Source organism: Diabrotica virgifera, chromosome 1 (genome assembly GCF_917563875.1).
Source record: "Diabrotica virgifera virgifera chromosome 1, PGI_DIABVI_V3a".
NCBI lineage: Eukaryota > Metazoa > Arthropoda > Insecta > Coleoptera > Chrysomelidae > Diabrotica > Diabrotica virgifera.
Window position 1 is genome coordinate 251,284,721 of NC_065443.1, and position 18,388 is coordinate 251,303,108.

The 18,388-nt window shown below is 32.5% G+C and overlaps 1 protein-coding gene across 1 annotated transcript in view; it reads right to left on the reverse strand.

The window, feature by feature from the left end:
• Positions 1–1,133: 1,133 nt before the first annotated feature.
• LOC126879084 (cytochrome P450 9e2-like) overlaps positions 1,134–18,388 on the reverse strand; it is a 38,429-nt gene continuing 21,174 nt past the window's right edge. Inside the window, exons 3-7 of the mRNA XM_050642000.1 lie at positions 11,492–11,655; positions 10,700–11,031; positions 10,443–10,644; positions 10,146–10,385; positions 1,134–3,116 (exon numbers count right to left, since the gene is read on the reverse strand). Coding sequence (XP_050497957.1) covers positions 2,680–3,116; positions 10,146–10,385; positions 10,443–10,644; positions 10,700–11,031; positions 11,492–11,655 — 1,375 coding nt within the window. The 3' untranslated portion in view covers positions 1,134–2,679. The remainder of the gene's footprint in view (positions 3,117–10,145; positions 10,386–10,442; positions 10,645–10,699; positions 11,032–11,491; positions 11,656–18,388) is intronic.

Below are 18,388 nucleotides of genomic sequence, written 5' to 3' on the forward strand. Positions count from 1 at the left end.
CACGGCCAACCTAATACAATTTCACATATTTTGTGTTGCAATTAATGTTTTGCTTGAATCACCAATAACTCACAAATTAAAGCAGTGAGGTATAGGGAGTGCTTAAGTAATTAAAATGTACCATAAAACAACATTTCATTACAATACTAAAATACAGGGTGTTCCATTTAAGAAAACTCAGAAAATACTCATTCCGTGTTTCGACCAACCCTGTATACTAAAAGGAAAAATTTAGCTATACTAATATTTGTTAACAATAGAAGACTATATTAAAAATCATTTGAACATAAATAGAATAGAAGTCAAACTACTACAAGCCTACAGGGTGTGAATATTGCTACGAAATTAATAAGAAAACGTAATTATCTTTTAACCTACCGTGTATAATATTACAAAACCTTATATTTAAAGAAAGAAGAAATCGAGGAGAATCCAAAAATGTAAAAATATACAGGGTGTCCCATTTAAAAAAACGAAGTTACAATCAACTTCCGGTATAACCGGAAGTAGCAAAGAGACCAAAATATTTTCATTAAATAGTTCACACCTCAAAACCCCTGTATAACAATTTTCATGATTTTCTTACCTTTAGTTCTCGAGATATTCCTAATAGGCCCTTTATCTGCCTCACCCTGTATTGTCTTTTCCTTTCGATTAGTTATCATCTATTTAGAATCTATTCTAGTGTTTTTCCCTCTTCCGTTCATAAAAATCGTAGAATAATTTAGAAAATAAGCAACCAGCTAAAAGAGGAGGAATAAAACGCAATAAGGGGAGATTTGAAACCTGCTAAGAGATCGGTAAAAATGACACAACAAGGACGAAAATAATCTATTATTAATAATTAGGTCTCTACAGAACATAAAAAATATTGAAACATGTTGCGGTATATTCAAGAAACGAGGTCAAAATTCGCTGCTTGTGGATAACACCAAACCACATGATCTTTCTGATAACATTGAGTCATAGAGTTTAAAGAACCCGTTTCAAATATAAACATTTTATGAAAACCACCGATTACAAGTAGTACCGATACAAAGGTTTGATACTTTTAAAATTCAATTCTACAGTACATTTGTACGCAAGTAACTAAGAAATTATAAGATGAAAAATCGGAAAAAAATAAACAAAAATCGTAAAAATATATTTATTAATAAAATAAATGGTAAACGTAACACACAATCTCTAAGTATTAAAAATAAGTATCACTTAATTAGATATAAGTATACAGGGTGTAACAAAAATGCAGGTCATAAATTAAATCACATATTCTGGGACTAAAAATAGATAGATTTAACCTAACTTACCTTAGTACAAATGTGCACATAAAAAAAGTTACAGCCCTTTGAAGTTACAAAATGAAAATCGATTTTTTTCCATATATCGAAACTCTTAGAGATTTTTTATTGAAAATAGACAAGTGGCATTCTTATGGCAGGAAAATCTTTAAAAAAAATTATAGTGAAATTTGTGCACCCCATAAAAATTTTATGGGGGTTTTGTTCCCTTAAACCCCCCAAACTTTTGCGTACGTTCCAATTAAATTATTATTGTGATACCATTAGCTAAACACAGTATTTTTAAAAATGTTTGCTTCTTAATATTTTCTCGATAATCTAGTTTTTATCGAGACGCGGCTTCTTTTTAATATGTTTACATAAAAATTTTATGGGAGCTTTGTTATTTTAAACCCCCCAAATATTTGTATACATTACAATTAAACTATTATTGTGGTACCATTAGTTAAACACAGTGTTTCTAAAACTTTTTTGCCTCTTACTATTTTTTCGATAAGGCATCTGTTATCGAGATGTGGCTTCTTTTTTAAATTGGTTCAAAACATACGTAAAAATGTAAATCTTCATGTTATTACCAGGTCTCTTATAGTCATACGTAAACATATACAAAAATGTGGTGGATTTGACAAATATTCAAAATATCTCGATAAAAACTGGCTTTATGAAAAAGTACTAAGAGGCAAAAAAGTTTTGAAAACATTGTGTTTAACTAATGGTATCACAATATTAATTTAATTGGAACGTATGCAAAAGTTTGGGGGGTTTGAGGGAATAAAACCCCCATTAAATTTTTATGGGGTGCACAAATTTCACTATAATTTTTTTTAAGATTTTCCTGCCATAAGAATACCACATGTCCATTTTCAATAAAAAATCTCGAATAGTTTTAGATGTATTGGAAAAAATCGATTTTCATTTTGTAACTTCAAAGAGCTGTAACTTTTTTTTGTGTGCACATTTGTACTAAGGTAAGTTAGGTTCAACCAACCTATTTTTGGTCCCAGAATATGTGGTATAATGTATGACCTATATTTTTGTTACACCCTGTATAGTTTTATTTAAATATATGGACTAGATACAGTAGGAAAAATGAAAGAATACCCATGAACGAACATATAAAACACGCTGTATTTTCCTGTCACCGTGTCACACAAAAAATTGGCCAGCGCAAGTACATGTAACAATTATTGTTACATGTATTTCCACTGGACAATTTTCTTTGAGACACGGTGACAGGAAAATACAGCGTGTTTTATATGTTCGTTCATGGGTATTCTTTCATTTTTCCGACTGTATCTAATACCAATATATTAATATTATCAAAATCAGTTTATTGATAAATGCTTTTTAATGTAATATATCTCATCATTTCAACTTCAGTTTATTTCCTTATACGTTTCAGATTGAACCAAAAGCCCCCTTCGGCAGCCAAATTGAACTGCTTCTTAGAAAGTTTCAGCGGTATTTGTGTTTTAGCCGAAGGCTCAATCTCATAGTTGGCCAATAAATGGAAGAACACGACCTTAGTCTCCAAAAGTGCAAATCTAGATCCGATGCAGTTCCTAGGTCCAACACCGAACGGGATGTAAGCGTAAGTTTGAATCTTTGATTTGTTTTCATCGTTAAATCTCTCAGGGTCAAACTTCTCAGGGTCTGGATAGTACTGAGGATCACGGTGTAAACCATAGATTGGAAACCATATTGTCGTGCCTTTCTCGAGGTAGACAGGTTTCTCATCTGGTGTGGCAGGTTCAATTGTGTATGGTTTGGTGCAAATTCTGTCTACTGCTACACCTGTTGGCCATTTTCGAAGCGCCTCTACAAAATATAAATTAAAATTTAAATAAATCACACTAGAATCACAAGAATTCAATTTTTTTTCATTTTTTACGTTCTATGTGATTGAAAAATAAGAATCAGCGCCATTTTAACCCATATATCCACAATCAAAAACGTAATTTTTTCGTTTTTAGTTTTTTAGATTGGATGCAGTCAATTCAAATATTTCAAAAAATTCACACGCATAGTTGAGGCTTTTACAAAACATGTCTATGTTTTTAGCACCGTAGGCTGAGTGTACCGGGTGTACCAATAAGAATGGCTCTCGTCCATATCTCAGGAACCGCTCATAGTACAGCTTTGAGAAAAAAATATTTATAACAAAAGTTGCCTCGGGAAAAGCCTGGAAGTTATTTTCATAATTGTAGGTCCACCGCTAGAGGGCGTAATTGAATATCAAAAATTAAAAACCCAAAATTTTACAAAATTTACCTAATGAAAGGGCACTGGAAGTCAAATCATCGTATTCTTCATAAAATTCTGCGCATATCTGATTTCACAAGTTTAAGTCTACCTTTGCAAATAAGAGATGGGGGTGAGTGGGAACCTTCTTGTGAAAAAATGGCTGTAAGTCCGGTTTTGCTAAATCTAATTTTGCATACTTGGTATTGTTGAAAACAGCTCTTTTTCGTCAATGTAAGAGTCTTATTTTCGAAATAGCCTAATAAGTAATATGCCAGCTAGTAGTCGTTATTTAATTATTTTCAGAAATCTAGTTTTCTTTGGAGAAAATTAAATACAAGTATGCATTTTTAATCCTGTATTACAAAATTAGACAAAAGTAGCAACATAATACCGAAAATAGCATGTCGATACCTTTTTTCTATCTCGAGATATCTTAAGAAACGTGTAAATTATAAACAACTGTTAAAGTCACCGGTAAACGAAGTTAAGGAAAAGTAGTGTGCTATGCAAAAAACAAAGAAACATTTTGCAGATGTAAACGTATATAATTAATTAAAACAACAATAAGACAAACACTATAAAATATAAAAAAGAAATAAAAGCAACTATATACTTACTTAGTGACGACCCAAATGTTCAAATTGTTGCCCATCATTTTCGATGCAAGTATTTACTCTTTCAAGAGTATATTAAACAGCAGTCTCAATTTCTGCTTTCGCAATGCTTTGAATGGCGTTTCGTATTCTCTAGATTCTAGATCATGTTTTCTCGAGTAGTGGCCCAAGCAACAAAACCAAAGTCTTTAATCCGTTCCCATAAATAAAAGTCTAAAACAGTTAAATATGTTGCTATTCAATCTACTCTTGAAAGAGTAAATGCTTGCATCGAAAACGATGAGCAACAATTTAAATATTTAGGCAATCACTAAGACTAAGCAAGTAGTTGCTTTTATTTCTTTGTTATATTTTATAGTGTTGTTTGTCTTATTGTTATTTTAATAAAATTAATTATATACATTTCAGTGGCGGCTCGTGACATCTGCTATAGGGTGTGCTGCATGAACCACGGCCAATATAAAATAATAGAAATAGAATAACATACGAAAACAAAAACAATAAAATTAGCTTTAATACTAATTAATAGTAACTAATAACGACATGCTATAAAAATCTGATTAACTTACATTTATTGCATTTTTCTAAATTGGAAATTAATACGCCGGTCCTTTTTTGTCGCAAACTTTTCGATTACTTTATCGTTAAAGTTCGGTATTGAAGCGATGAACTTTTTTTCTATCGAGAGTGTGGAAAGGGCTGTTAATCTGTCTTCGCGCATTGAATTTCTTAAAAATGTTTTGATCCGTTTTAAAGTTGAAAAACTACGTTCAGCTTCTGCTGTGGTCATTGGCGTAGTCACCAGAATTTGTATCAACTTTTTGGTTTCTGTTAATGTGTCCTCTAAATTATTAGAAATTATAAATTTTAGTAAAGGCACTGCACCTTTTAATGTTCTACACTCGATATTGGAATACAAAACTGACAGTTCTGTTCGCAAACGGTTTTTATCAAAGAAGTTATAAGCTGTACAAGTTAAATCCAATTCATTTTCAGGAAACTTATTATTATATTTTTCGAAATGTTCTGAAGATAAAAGTGTTGCGGCAACTAGATGATTTGTATATGCAAACCGTTCTTTTGCATTGTTTATAATAACATCACAAACTTCTAGACAGGCAATACGGTGATCCTGTTGGCTGTTATTTGGGCGTTTCCTTTTTTGGACACTAGGCGCCGCATTTAAATTTGAAGCTTGATGTATGATAGGGTCTATTTTATTTCGGACATTGTTAATACTTTGCTCAAAAACATGTATAGCTTTCTGTGCTTCGGTTGGGTCCATGTTCTTTTTTTGAAGATTATTGTACAAAACGTCAACATGTGGCATAATATAATGAAAAACAGTCAGCCAGAAAGTAAAATTTTGATCTTCCAGAATACGTCTAAGTCCTCTTGCTTCCTTGGAAGTAATAGCATTTGACTCTTCTTCTAGTTGCTCCATACACTCAATAATAAAGTCTCTATATTCGTAAACGACATTTACTGTACGAATATTGAAATTCCAGCGTGTAGGGATTGAACGAGGAATATTTTTTCCAACTATTTGATTTAAGACAGCTATTCTTTGAGGTGAATGACTAAAAAATCCAGGTATATCATGTAAATCTCCAAAAAATACGCGTACTTGGGAATTAATAGAACATGCTCTTGACATTATTAGATTCAATTGATGGGCGTAACAGTGCACAAAATGAGCAGTTTCATATTTTCTCTTAATTATTGTTTGCACTCCGCCATGTATCCCACTCATAACAGCTGCTCCGTCATAACTTTGTGCAATGAGCTTATTTTTGTTATTCTTTAATATTGGGTCTAAAACATTCAAAATTGTGTTAGCTAAGGTTTCAGCATCATGTTTTTCTGGAAGCAAAAAAGTCCAAAACCTTTCAACTGGAGCACCGTTTTTTACATAACGAAAAACAATGACCATTTGAAATTTCATAGAAACATCCGTTGTCTCATCAGCTATCACTGCTAAAAATGGGGCTTCATTGATTTCGTTTAAAATCTCCTCAGCGTACACTTCTAGCATGCAATCCAAAATATCATTTTGTATTGTTTTTGAGGTACCTTTGAAAATTGTCGCATTTGTAAGGTGTTCACTAAGTGTTTTATCAAGTTCAGCAGAAAAATTCACTAAACCACGAAAAATTCCAGGGTTATCTGATGTTTCAGATTCATCGTGTCCTCGTAAGGCGAGCTCAAAAGCCCCACAGAATTTTATACAGTCAATTATTTTTGACAAAACATACCTGTTTTTCGTCACCTCTTCATTGTGTTTTTGTATATTTATCCAATAAGCAGAGTCAAGTTGGGCCTGTATATTAAGTTTCCCAAATAATGCAAATCGCATTTCATTGTTCATATGAGTTTGCGTGTTTTCATGCTTCTTTATTTTTTCACTTAAATGCACTAGATCCCGCACTCCTGTCTCGCGCCACAATTTTTCCTCTTTATCTGCGCCGAATAATGCACACGGAAAACAGAAAAAAGCATTTTTTTCGGAACATCCACAAATCCACTGATTTCGTAGATACATGTCTTTATTAAATTTACGCGTATATGTTTTTCCACGGCTTTTACCGGACACTTCAATATTAAGATCAGGCATAGGACGGCCACGTTCTTTTATAATCAACTGTTGTTGATAGTGAAGTTTTTGAAATTTATTTACACCTAATTTAAATTGAAACTCCATTGTTTTAAACACGCTCGAACAAAACAAATTAAACAAAATTGTAACCTAAGAATTTCTAAACACGGCACAGATGCAACGGTCACGAATAACTGTCGTGAATTGCAGCTCGCAAACACATTTCCGAGGCCGTTAATCAGCCGATTGCCGAAGCACATCGGCTAAGATCGCCGTTTGCCTAATAAATGCATTTTACCGCTGCCAGTGTTTCGGTTGTTATCGACGCGGCTTCACTGGAGCAGCAAATACGTAAAAAGATTGCTTCACTGGAGCACCAAATACGTAAAAAAATTATACGGTTTCACTAGAGGAGTAAATACGTAAAAAAAATAATATTAATCATCGTTGTTGGTGAATTATTATTAACAGTTGATGTTTAATATGATAATATGGCAGATTTGAAATAAAACTATATTAATTATTCTTTAATAATTAAGATTTGCTATGGTTGTTTGGTAGTTCTGCAGCTCAGCAGCACATAAAGAAAAGCCGCCACTGATACATTTACATCTGGAAAATGTTTATTTGTTTTTTCCATAGCGCACTACTTTTCCTTAACCTCGTTTACCGGTGACAGTAACAGTTATGTTTAAAATTTACACATTTCTTAAAATATCTCGAGATAGAAAAAAGGTATCGACATACGGTTTTCGGTATTATGTTCCTAATTTGGTCTAATTTTTTAATACAGGATTAAAAATGCATACTTGTATTTAATATTTTCCAAAGAAAACTAGATTTCTGAAAATATTTAAATAACGCCTTCTAGCTGGCATATTACTTATTAGGCTATTTCGAAAATATGACAGTTACATTGACGAAAAAGAGCTGTTTTCAACAAGACTAAGTACGCAAAATTCGATTTAGCAGAACCGGACTTACAGCCATTTTTTCATAAGAAGGTTCCCACTCACCCCCACTCTTATTTGCAAAGGTAGAACTTGTGAAATCAAATATGCGCAGAATTTTATGAAGAATACGATAATTGGATTTCCAGTGCCCTTTCATTAGGTAAATTTGGTAAAATTTTGATTTTCTAATTTATGATATTCAATTACGCCCTCTAGCGGTGGACCTACAATTATGAAAATAATTTCCAGGCTTTTCCCGAGGCAACTTTTGTTATAAATATTTTTTTCTCAAAGCTGTACTATAAACGGTTCCTGAGATATGGCCGAGAGCCATTCTTATTGGGACACCCGGTACATAACCCAAAAAATGCATTTTATTTTTTTTTAAAGCTTACCTATAATTTTTGGAGATGGCTGCAGGTCTATTTTTTGTTTTGTGTATTTTATCATACCTATATTTCTAATTTTTTCAGACTTCTTCGTAAGGAGTGCTACCCTTAAAAATTCAAAAAACTGATTTTTAGGATGATTCTGGTGATTTTATCTCATTTTATAGACTTCAAAATAGATCAAATCCACATTTTTTATAGGTTAGACAGGGTGTCCCAGAATAGAGTGCGTTCCTTTAAGGTGTGGATATAATACAAAATTTAGAACAAAAATGTCCTATAACATTTTTTCCTAAAGTTACCCGTTTCCAAAAAAAATACATTGTTCTCCATATTAGTGAATTTTTATTTTCATAAATTTATATGACCTGGCAACATGGCGTAGAAGAACCTGTAACTGTGGAAATTTTGGAACCCCTTGTTTATTTACTATTTGAGGTGTGATTTTTAGCGTTGTTGACATCCGTAGATGTAGGTACCTACCTGCAAAATAATTATTTACAATAAGAAACACTTTATCTGTTAACTAAACTAGTATTATGTATTTATTAAGCTTTAAAGTTGTTGAATGCAATGGTTTTTACTGAATTAGGTACATAGTTTACAGTGGAAATTAAATACACCAGACAACGTTTAACAATTGGTCTACTTTAGTTTTTTACATTATGCTCCGACTACCAGTAATTTGTTTACTTGTGGTCTAAAAATTAAATTAAATGTTTGTACTTAATTGATAATAACTTTTATAATATATGTTAAAAGCTACCATGCATCGATTCGACATATCCAGTTGTTAGTAATGCCATAGTCAACTAAATTATGTCGGATATAGACCTCTCCAGTTATTGTTCTGGGTAATTCATAAAATATTGTACCCTTTACCCTTTCTGTATTCTTGTTAATTTCTCGTTGTTAAGAAATACCTGTTCTTTTGGAATAAAACTAAATTACCCGAAATATCCAATGTCAGTAACAAAATAGGGGACGAGGACGGGGTGAAAAAATGTAAACACTAGCCATTTGGTTGATATTTACATTTTTACTTTACTACCTACCAGATACAAATGACCTACAAACCTACTATTATTAAATGTGTCAACCTCTAGCTTGCTTTTGTGTTGCACGGTGTTGCCAGATTTCAATTTGCATATCAAAATGTATTTTCGTTTTTTGCTCTACATCGTGCCTTCTATCTATACCTTTAAGGAACGCACTATTTTCGGAGACACCCTGTATACAATTTGAAGTAACTGAGTACTTTAGGACATTCCAAAATGGGAAAAATACGTTCAAATCCCCAAAAAGGGCCCCCAAAAAATCCTCTCATTTTTTGGGGGTTTGAACATACCTATTTCTTCCTATTTTGAGGATATGTACTAACTCATCTTATGTAAAAGCCTCAACTAAGCTTGTGAATTTTCTGAAATTTTTAAATTTATTGCATGCCACCTAAAAAAATAAAAACGAGAAAATTATATTTTGGTGGAGGGGGAGGGGAAGGGAGTTGATGGTTAAAATTGCGCGTCTTATTTTTTGATCATATAGACGAAAAAAAAATAATTTTATTATTTATTTAATGTCTATGAAATGTAAAAATTCCCCAAAAAACAGTTTTTCGCATTTTTGAAGATTTCGCTCCTTACAGGAAAATCTGAAAAAAAAGACATCTACAAAAAACAGTTATGTGCTTTTTTCCAAAAAAAAAATAATTAAAATGCATTTTGTGGCTATGTACACTCAATTCAACGGCTATAAAAAATAGACATGTTTTGTAAAAGCTTCAAATATGCTTGTGAATTTTTTGAATTTTTTAAATTGATTGCATCCCCCCAAAAAAAAATTAAAACGAAAAAATAACGTTTGGGGCAGAGTAAGGGGAAAGGAGGGTAGAGGGCTAAAATTGCTATGAATATTATTATTAAAAGTGCCTATCTTAACGGCGGGTACCCTTACCATCAAAATAATTATGAAACATTGTGTTTTTATTGTTTTTACCATTACAAAAATTAATTAAAATTATGTAATTCCAACTAGTCTTTTATTCTTCTTACCTGACACTACCATATCTAAATATTTCATTTTTAATATCGCTTCATATGGCACCTTGCCATTATACTGCTCTAACGTGTCCTCTATTTCTGTTCTAAGGCTGTTCTGAATGTCAGGATTGATTGCCAATTCATAGGATAGGAAACACATTAACGAAGATACCGAATCAAAACCAGCAAAGAAGAAGATCATCGCCTGAGCAGCGATGTCTATGTTGGTCATCTCTTTGACGACTCCTTTACCTAAAATCCAAATATATGTTTAATAAATCCTGATTAATCTAGATCAAAATACCTAACCTAAATCTGCCTCTTCGACAACTGCAAATCCTGTATCTATAACTTTTTCTTCATGTTGATGAACTCCTTTTCTTGCTTCCATTAAAAGATGGATCATGTCTGGACGTACTATTCCCTTTTCTTCTCTGACTTTAATTGTGTCATCAATAAGATCAGTGAAAAATTTTCTTACATGTCCAGTGAACATACCAAGTTTTAAAAACTAAAACAGAAATAAAATTATTAGCATTAGGCACACATTTAGTATTTCTACTTACTGAAAACAATCTTGGAAAAAATATTATGCCCAAAAACTTAAGATTTTTCCAAAATCCACTGAAGTTGGTGATATCTTTGCCCATGACAAAAAATTCGTTTTCTTTATTCTTCATAGAATCAATTTTAATACCAAAAGCGGTCGTAGCAATAACGTCGTTGGTAAAACGCGTAAATGTGTCTTTCATTTCGATCTCTATGACATCTTGATTGAGTTCTAAAAAGTGTTTAGTAAAAGATTCTGCCGTTTCAGATATCAAAACGAACATCGCTCTCATTTTGCTGCTGGTAAAAGATGGGCTTAGAATTGGCCTCATGTCCCGCCATTTTTGACCTGAAAAAGCATATTTTCAGAAAATAAAAACCAAAATAATTATAAGATGAAATTATATTATAAGATGTTTTTAAAGAAATAAAACGATTTGAAGTCAACGTATCTTAATCAAAAATATTAATACAGTAAAGTGACCTTACATAAAAGTAAAAAGCAAGGGAAGAAAAACGTATGAGTAAAGAACACAACAGCTTGGAATAAAGCAGGCTATAGAAAATATAAATGACTTGACGTATAGTTTAAACCAAACGTATAGTTTAGAAAGAAGGCTTTGGTCTGAACGTTGCCCCAATTTCGCAGACATTCGGATACAATTAGCATCTCGTTGTAAAGCCAATGAAGTCGACTTTATTAAGTAACAAGACATTTCCTCAACACACATACTACTCATTATACAATAATTTGATTGCGACTGGCTGAATGATTAATATCTATGTCATAAAAAAATGTAATAACGTACCTGTTAAGGCAAACAGATTCTTTGCCCATAGTGGATCAGCATCTTCAGATATGATTGATCTGTGGTCAGTAAAGTGATCAAAGTCTTTGACGCCGATCTGCTTGATCAATTCTAGGTCTTTTATAACAAGGGTGGGTATAGTGAATTGGTATGCTCCAGAGTATCTAAAAAAATCTTTATATAGTACTCTTAGTGTTATATTAAATGGAACTCCATTAATGAGAGTTAAGGTTGGTAGAGAAGTTGTTAATGTTGTATCTGAGACAAAAAAAAATTCTACGTATTTTTTTTATTCTTCTCTTGCAGGAAATTTATTTATTTACTTATTTATTTTACGTCAAGTTAAATCAGAATTAATAGAGACCGGTTGTGATTCAAAGGAATAATTTTACACTATCTAGTGCGAACTAACCATTATCAAAGCAGAAGTTCTTTGGAAAGTTCATGGACAAACCTGTTTCATAATATTTAGTCAATAAATATTTACTATTTTTTTTTAACCGAATCTAAATTATATAATTTACTGCAAACTTAGCTAATGCTTCTACATTGGAGGACAATTTTTTTTGTGTGAATTTGATGGCCTTGGCCGAGCCAATTAGCCAGACATTTTGTTATTTTAAAAACAAACAAATTTGATTTTTCAATCAGAGGAATTTTTTCTGTATTTCTAAATCTAAATACATAACAAACTAATATTATTATCTACAATTATTATCTAAATAATACTCTGTTTTAGTTGTTCATTTTTTTTAATTTTTATTTTTTTTTGTATTTTTTGTTGTATTTTTTTTATATTGTTAATTTGTTTTTTTTTATTATTTTTTTATTGTTATTTTTTATAAATTTTTTATCGAATATTTTGGAATTATCAATTTTTTTTTATTTAATTCTTGTCGTTTATTGTGAATAAGAGTTTATTTTAATAGTTTTCAGTTTTTATGCACAGAAAATGCAAAAAAAAATAATGCGAAATGTTATGTAAAGGTTATTTCACACTAAACGTAAATGCTAATTTAAATTGCTTAAACCAGTATTTTTAAATGAAACAAGTGCAGGATCAGTAACGAGTAGGTATTCCACCTCTAGCTCTTATTACAGCTTGCATCCTTCTCAACATGCTTACAAGTAAATTTTGGACACATCCTGCTGGAATTGCATTCCATTCATTCTGTGCAGCAAGCCGAAACTGCTCTATCGTATTTGAAACGGGATTTCTTTGTAGTATGTGGCATCTCGGGGCCGTAACTACCATTGGGGCAACCGGGGAAGTGCCTCGGGGCCGCCGACCAAGGGGGCCCCGTGCATAGATTTTAACGAGGAAAATAAAAATATATATTTTAAAAGCCGATCCCAAAGAAATATTTTCAAATGACACAATTTTAAAAAGACCGCAACCTAGTTTAAATTTTTGCCATTAAAAGAGGGGGCCCGGGCTAAATTGGGGCCCCCGAGACCTTTCGTAAACATATAAATTGTGACTGAGGATTTAGTTATTTTGGCAAAATAAAAACTAAAATGCAACCGGAATAGGAACCCCAAGTCCCAGCTACTTTGTCTTAATAAATTTACCCCAGACTACATCTTGGTACGTGAAAGGAACCACATATGGAAAAGAAAGGTATACATAAGATAAAATGGGCACATTAGGATCAGTTCCACCAGTACACTGAGCAGCTTCACTGAGTATGCTTGGCTCACACTGCAGTAGCTTAAGGCACGTGTGCTTGGCTCACACTGCAGTAGCTTAAGGATGGCTTAAGGCACCTTAAGGTGCTTTTAAATCAAAGTGAACACGAACGAAGGAACGAATTCGTAGGTGTTCGCTTGGTTATTCGTTCGGTACAAAGTAAGACCATTTACATTGTAGCGAACGAACACATTCGTTGATAATCCGTCCGCAATGTCGGTTACAGATGGAGCTGTAATCATTAGCGCTGTTAATTTTATATGCTTCTTTTCATGAGCATTTTTCAGTGCGTCACAAATGATAGAAAAAAAGGTAAGTCCGTGATAATATACATTTTAGTGACATGACATTTTAGTTAAATCTGACAGTTGTCACATTTTATTTGCAATTTGGCATAAAAACAAATCAATCGTGTTTATTGCATTTATAAAATGGTATTTTCTTTGATTTGTATAGTCTTATCAATTGTACAGACTATATTCGTAGATATCACCGACGAAATGTAATCACCGACGTGCGTTTTTTTCTGTCATATACAATTTAATGCGTAAGAAAGAAATCGAAAAACTGTGACGCACTGAAAGGTGCTCATGAGAAAAAGATAAGTTATTGCAGGACACGCTGAAAAAAAAAAGAAAGAAGAGAGTGTGGTATTCACATAGGAGGGAAAATGCGCTTTCAAGGGGTTAGATATCAAACCTTTTTCCGGACCCCCCTTGCGCTGGGGGTAAATTCCCCAGACCTCCCGGTAGGGGGCCCCCAGATCACATTTGCCCCGGGGTCCCCAATATCGTAGTTACGGCCCTGTAGGCATCTTAGATGATCCCACCTGTGCTCTTTTGGATTTAAATCGGGGCTAAATGGTGATCAATCCAATCTTCGAATTTGGACTTCATCAATTTAATTAGGTACTTACTATGGCAGAGGTATGTGGTCGAGCATTATCGTACTTTAACATGAATCTGTCATATCCAATGTAACGAACATATGGCCAAACATGATCTTGCAGGATGTTTTGAACGCAAGGATCACAAGTCATCCGTTCAATCATTTCCACAAGTGCGGTGTGAATCGTTCTCTAACTCTTCTGTAGTCTGTAGACGTGGTTTCGATCATCTGGCATCCATAATAGAATTTTGATCTCGTAATGAAAAACATATTTTCCAATTGTCGATATTCCACTGAATATGTTTTCATGCAAATTCTAAATAGACCAGGGCTGATATGTTTTGAGGTGGATGTGAGAGGTGGCATTCGGATTTTTGCAGATAAAATTAGGTGAAAACTTCAATAATTATAACTGACTTATGCTCCTTCACAAATATGCCCGGAACATTTATAAAAAAATTAAAATATTTAAAAATTTCGAAAAATATCGAATTTTTTCTACTTTCTTTGCTTATAACGTTGATTGACAAAAATACGGATATTTATCAGTCAACGTTTATAGTCGAGGAAATGAAGCTGAAAAAATGGCAAAACCTCGCAATTTTTTCGTCCAGCATCTATTTGTACAAAAATTTGGGATTAGGCTCATTTCACCCTCTAGTTCATTTTCTATATTGAGCCATTGTACGCTTTTGGTTTTTTAAGGGTGAAAACTACCCCTAATTGTAAAAAATTATAAAATAACATTTTAAACTTTAATATTGTCAACATTTGTTTCTAATTAGTTACATAATAAGTGTTTTATGCTTTAAGATATACTATCATAATATTTCAACCCTTAAAACCACCCTTCTTGGAGCTATATATAAAAAATCACTTATCCTAAAAGAATAATTTCGGCTTGCATCGATTTACATAAAAATTTGGGATTAGGATCATCTCACCCTGTACTTTATATTCTATAACATGCTCAAGGGCGTCGATTATTTTTAGGGGTGTAAACTACCCTTATTGTCAAAAATTATATAAAAACGTTGTAAACTTTAATATGGGTAAAATTTGGTTTTGATTGGCTAAAAATAATGATTGTTTTATGCTTTAGGATATAATATCATAATATTTCAACCCTTAAAAACCACTCTTAAGAACATTACAATTTTTATAAGTAGATAATTTAATAGATCTATACAGAAAAAAAGTAGAATTAATGAATTACAAAAACATTAATTTACATAAAAATACGAATGTACAAATACAGATAGTTTTTAAGTTATCTTCCAGTATACGAACCAGATCTGTGGTATTATACACGCATTGAAAATGTTCCATAAGCGGACTATTCGAATATTTCGAAAAATAAATTCGTTTTATAAACATAACTCTTTCATTTTTGGCGATAAAAGGTTTTTTTGAAAATTATTTTGTAGGATTTTTGAAGAACTATAAGACTGTGTAAATTAAATTCCGTTAGATCCCTTACTTTTTAATTGGGGCGGGTTTAAAGGGTTCGAATAAGGCGGTGTTTGCTCGTAAATAGAGGTTTTAAACAGGTATAACTCGCTTACTATTACCTGTAATGAAAAGATATGTACAATATAATTTTAGTTATTAAAAAGTCTATAATTTAGTAATCTATCTTTTTTTCGTATTTTCAGCACTATCGCAGATATTTTGAATTAAAAGTTGAAAAAAACGAAATTGCAAAAAATCAATTTTTCTTTAAACTCCAATTTTTCTAAAATTAGGCCTTTTAAATAGGTCAAACTTCTTGGGTGTATTGACAATACAAATATACAAGGAATTTCAGAAAGGTGAAGACCAGTTTTTAATTAGGAGGTTAATTAGGGGGTTATTTCCACCGAATTTTTCGTAGAAAAAAGCAGGTACCGACCTTTTTTTGATCATAAGTCGCTCCATTTTCACGTTATAAATTTTTTATTATTATTTTTTGAAACATTTAATTATATACTTGAAAAAAGATATTTCAAGTTTTCTTCGAAAAATGCAAAGGTTTCCCGTTATTTGGCTTTGAATATTTCAAATTATGCATTTGACGAAAAAAGCTAACTTTTAACCTACCGTATCTCGGTTTGTATTGGTCTTAAAGGTATTATAGAAAAAGAATTTAGTTTGTGTTACTAAAAGGTACAATTTTGATATCTACAGTTTTTTTGATTAAATGCATATTTTTCGAAGTATTCTCAAATAACTCTCTAAAAAAGTCGATTTTTTCGACGAAAAACTGTTACTTTCAAGCGCGAATAACTCGAAAAATATTAGTTTTACGAAGAAAATGTAAAAAGCATTTTTTTCTTAGAATTAGTTTTTACATCGATTTACATGGTTAAAGTGTAATAAAAAAATTCCCACCCCCGAGATGGGGTGCAACCACCCCCAAGGTTTTAGCGTACAGCCGTATGATATAGAAAATGATTTTTGGGCTATTCCCTACCTTCTGTGAAAATTTCAAGTAAATCCATGCTGGACGAAAAAATTGCGAGCCAAAATGCTTCGTTTCCTCGACTATTATAACCTTAAAACGATTCATTATTACTAGATGGTAGTCACTGCCAATCTCCGAGCCTCTTTTCACTTTCGTATCCTGTACTCTTTTCCATTTGTTGCTGCTTACCAAAAAGTAATCTATGATTGATTTTTCGTTTCTGCTGTCTTGTACTCTCGTGTATTTGTGTACTTCTTTATGTTTAAATTTTGTATTTGTTATAACTAGTTTATTCTCCATACATATTTCTATTATTCTTTCACCATTTCTGTTTAGCATTTCTTCTCCTTCTTTTCCCATGCACTCCTCTATTCCGCTGTTGTTGTTTCCGACTCTACCGTTTAGATCTCCCATTACAATTATGTTTTCTTCCCCATTATCAATTTGCATTTGGAGCTCCTCGAAAAATTTATCTTTCTCTTCCTTTCTTGCATCTTCATTTACTCCGTAGGCTGTTATTATTGTCCATATTTCTTCGTCCATCAGTTTAATTTTCACCGATAATATTCTCTGGTTAACATATGTTTCTTCTATAACGTGTTGTAGTCTATTCGGTGCAATTATTATCCCGACTCCTTCTTCTGCTCTCTCTTTTGTATCCGCTCCTACCCAAAGTAACCAATATCCTTTGTGTATTTTCTTAAGACCTTTTCCTTTCATCTTCGTTTCTGTTATTCCTAGTATTTCTATTTTTTGTCTTATCATATCTTCTACCAGTTCTTCCTCTTTTCCATTGATGCTTCTCACATTCCATGTTCCCATTTTTATCTCTCCTTTTTTCTGCAATCTAGCTTTCCCCTTTTTCCTATTTTCATCCTTGTTTACCTTTGCATCATCTTTTTCTCTATCGCTTTTCCCATTCATTGCCTTGGTTGTCATTGTTGTGGGTCCGGTCTCATTATTTTCTTTTAGTTTTTTGAAGTCCCTTCCCCGATATTTCTGTGAGTTAGTATAAGTTTCTCTTTATTATGGTCCCATTTCCACTCCTTTCCATTAATCTCCAGTTTCATATATCCTATCTTCGTAGTATTACCTTTGTCTTTTTCTTCTTTTGCCATTTTCCTAATTTTTGCTTGTATTTCCCTTTCCTTTCTTGTTAAATCTGATTCTATATACACCTTTTGTCCCTGTAGATTTTTCAGTTTTCCTTTGTTTTTTAGTACACTCATCTTATCCGTTAGGTTTTCCATTTCTGCTACAAAGATTTGGTCGCCGATCTTCACCGCTCCTCTCAGTCTGACCTCTAATTTCAGATTTCTTCCTATGAAGTGTTCTACTGACTCCTTTACAGGCTTTCCGTCGGTAGCATCTAGTGTTAGGCCTTTTAATACTATATTATTTCTCCGTCTATCTTTTTCCAATTGTTCTATTCTATTGTTTGCCATTTTTAAACCTTCTTCCAATTTTTCGTTTTTTTCTTTCAGCTCCTTAATATATTCCATCGTTTCTTTTTGGTCTTTCCGTATGGTTCTTATTTCTGCCATCATTTCATCATTTTTCCACATAACTTCCCGCATCATTTTTATCATCTCTTCATTTGTGTCGTTGCTTTTATTCGGTGTTCGTCTCGTCAGGTTACTCTTTTCAAAATATAATTTATCTTCTTTATATTTTTTCTTCTTAGATTCTTCGTCGCCACTATCAGATAGTTCTTCATTCTTTCTATAGGTTTCCTTTCGGATTGTTCCTGTTCCGCCACTGGCCATTTTAAATTAAATGTTAACCTCAGCACTAATATAAATATTATTATTATACACTTAGAAGTTTATTTTTATTTCGCACAAGAACGCTTTTTAAGTTTAACGATTATCGATAA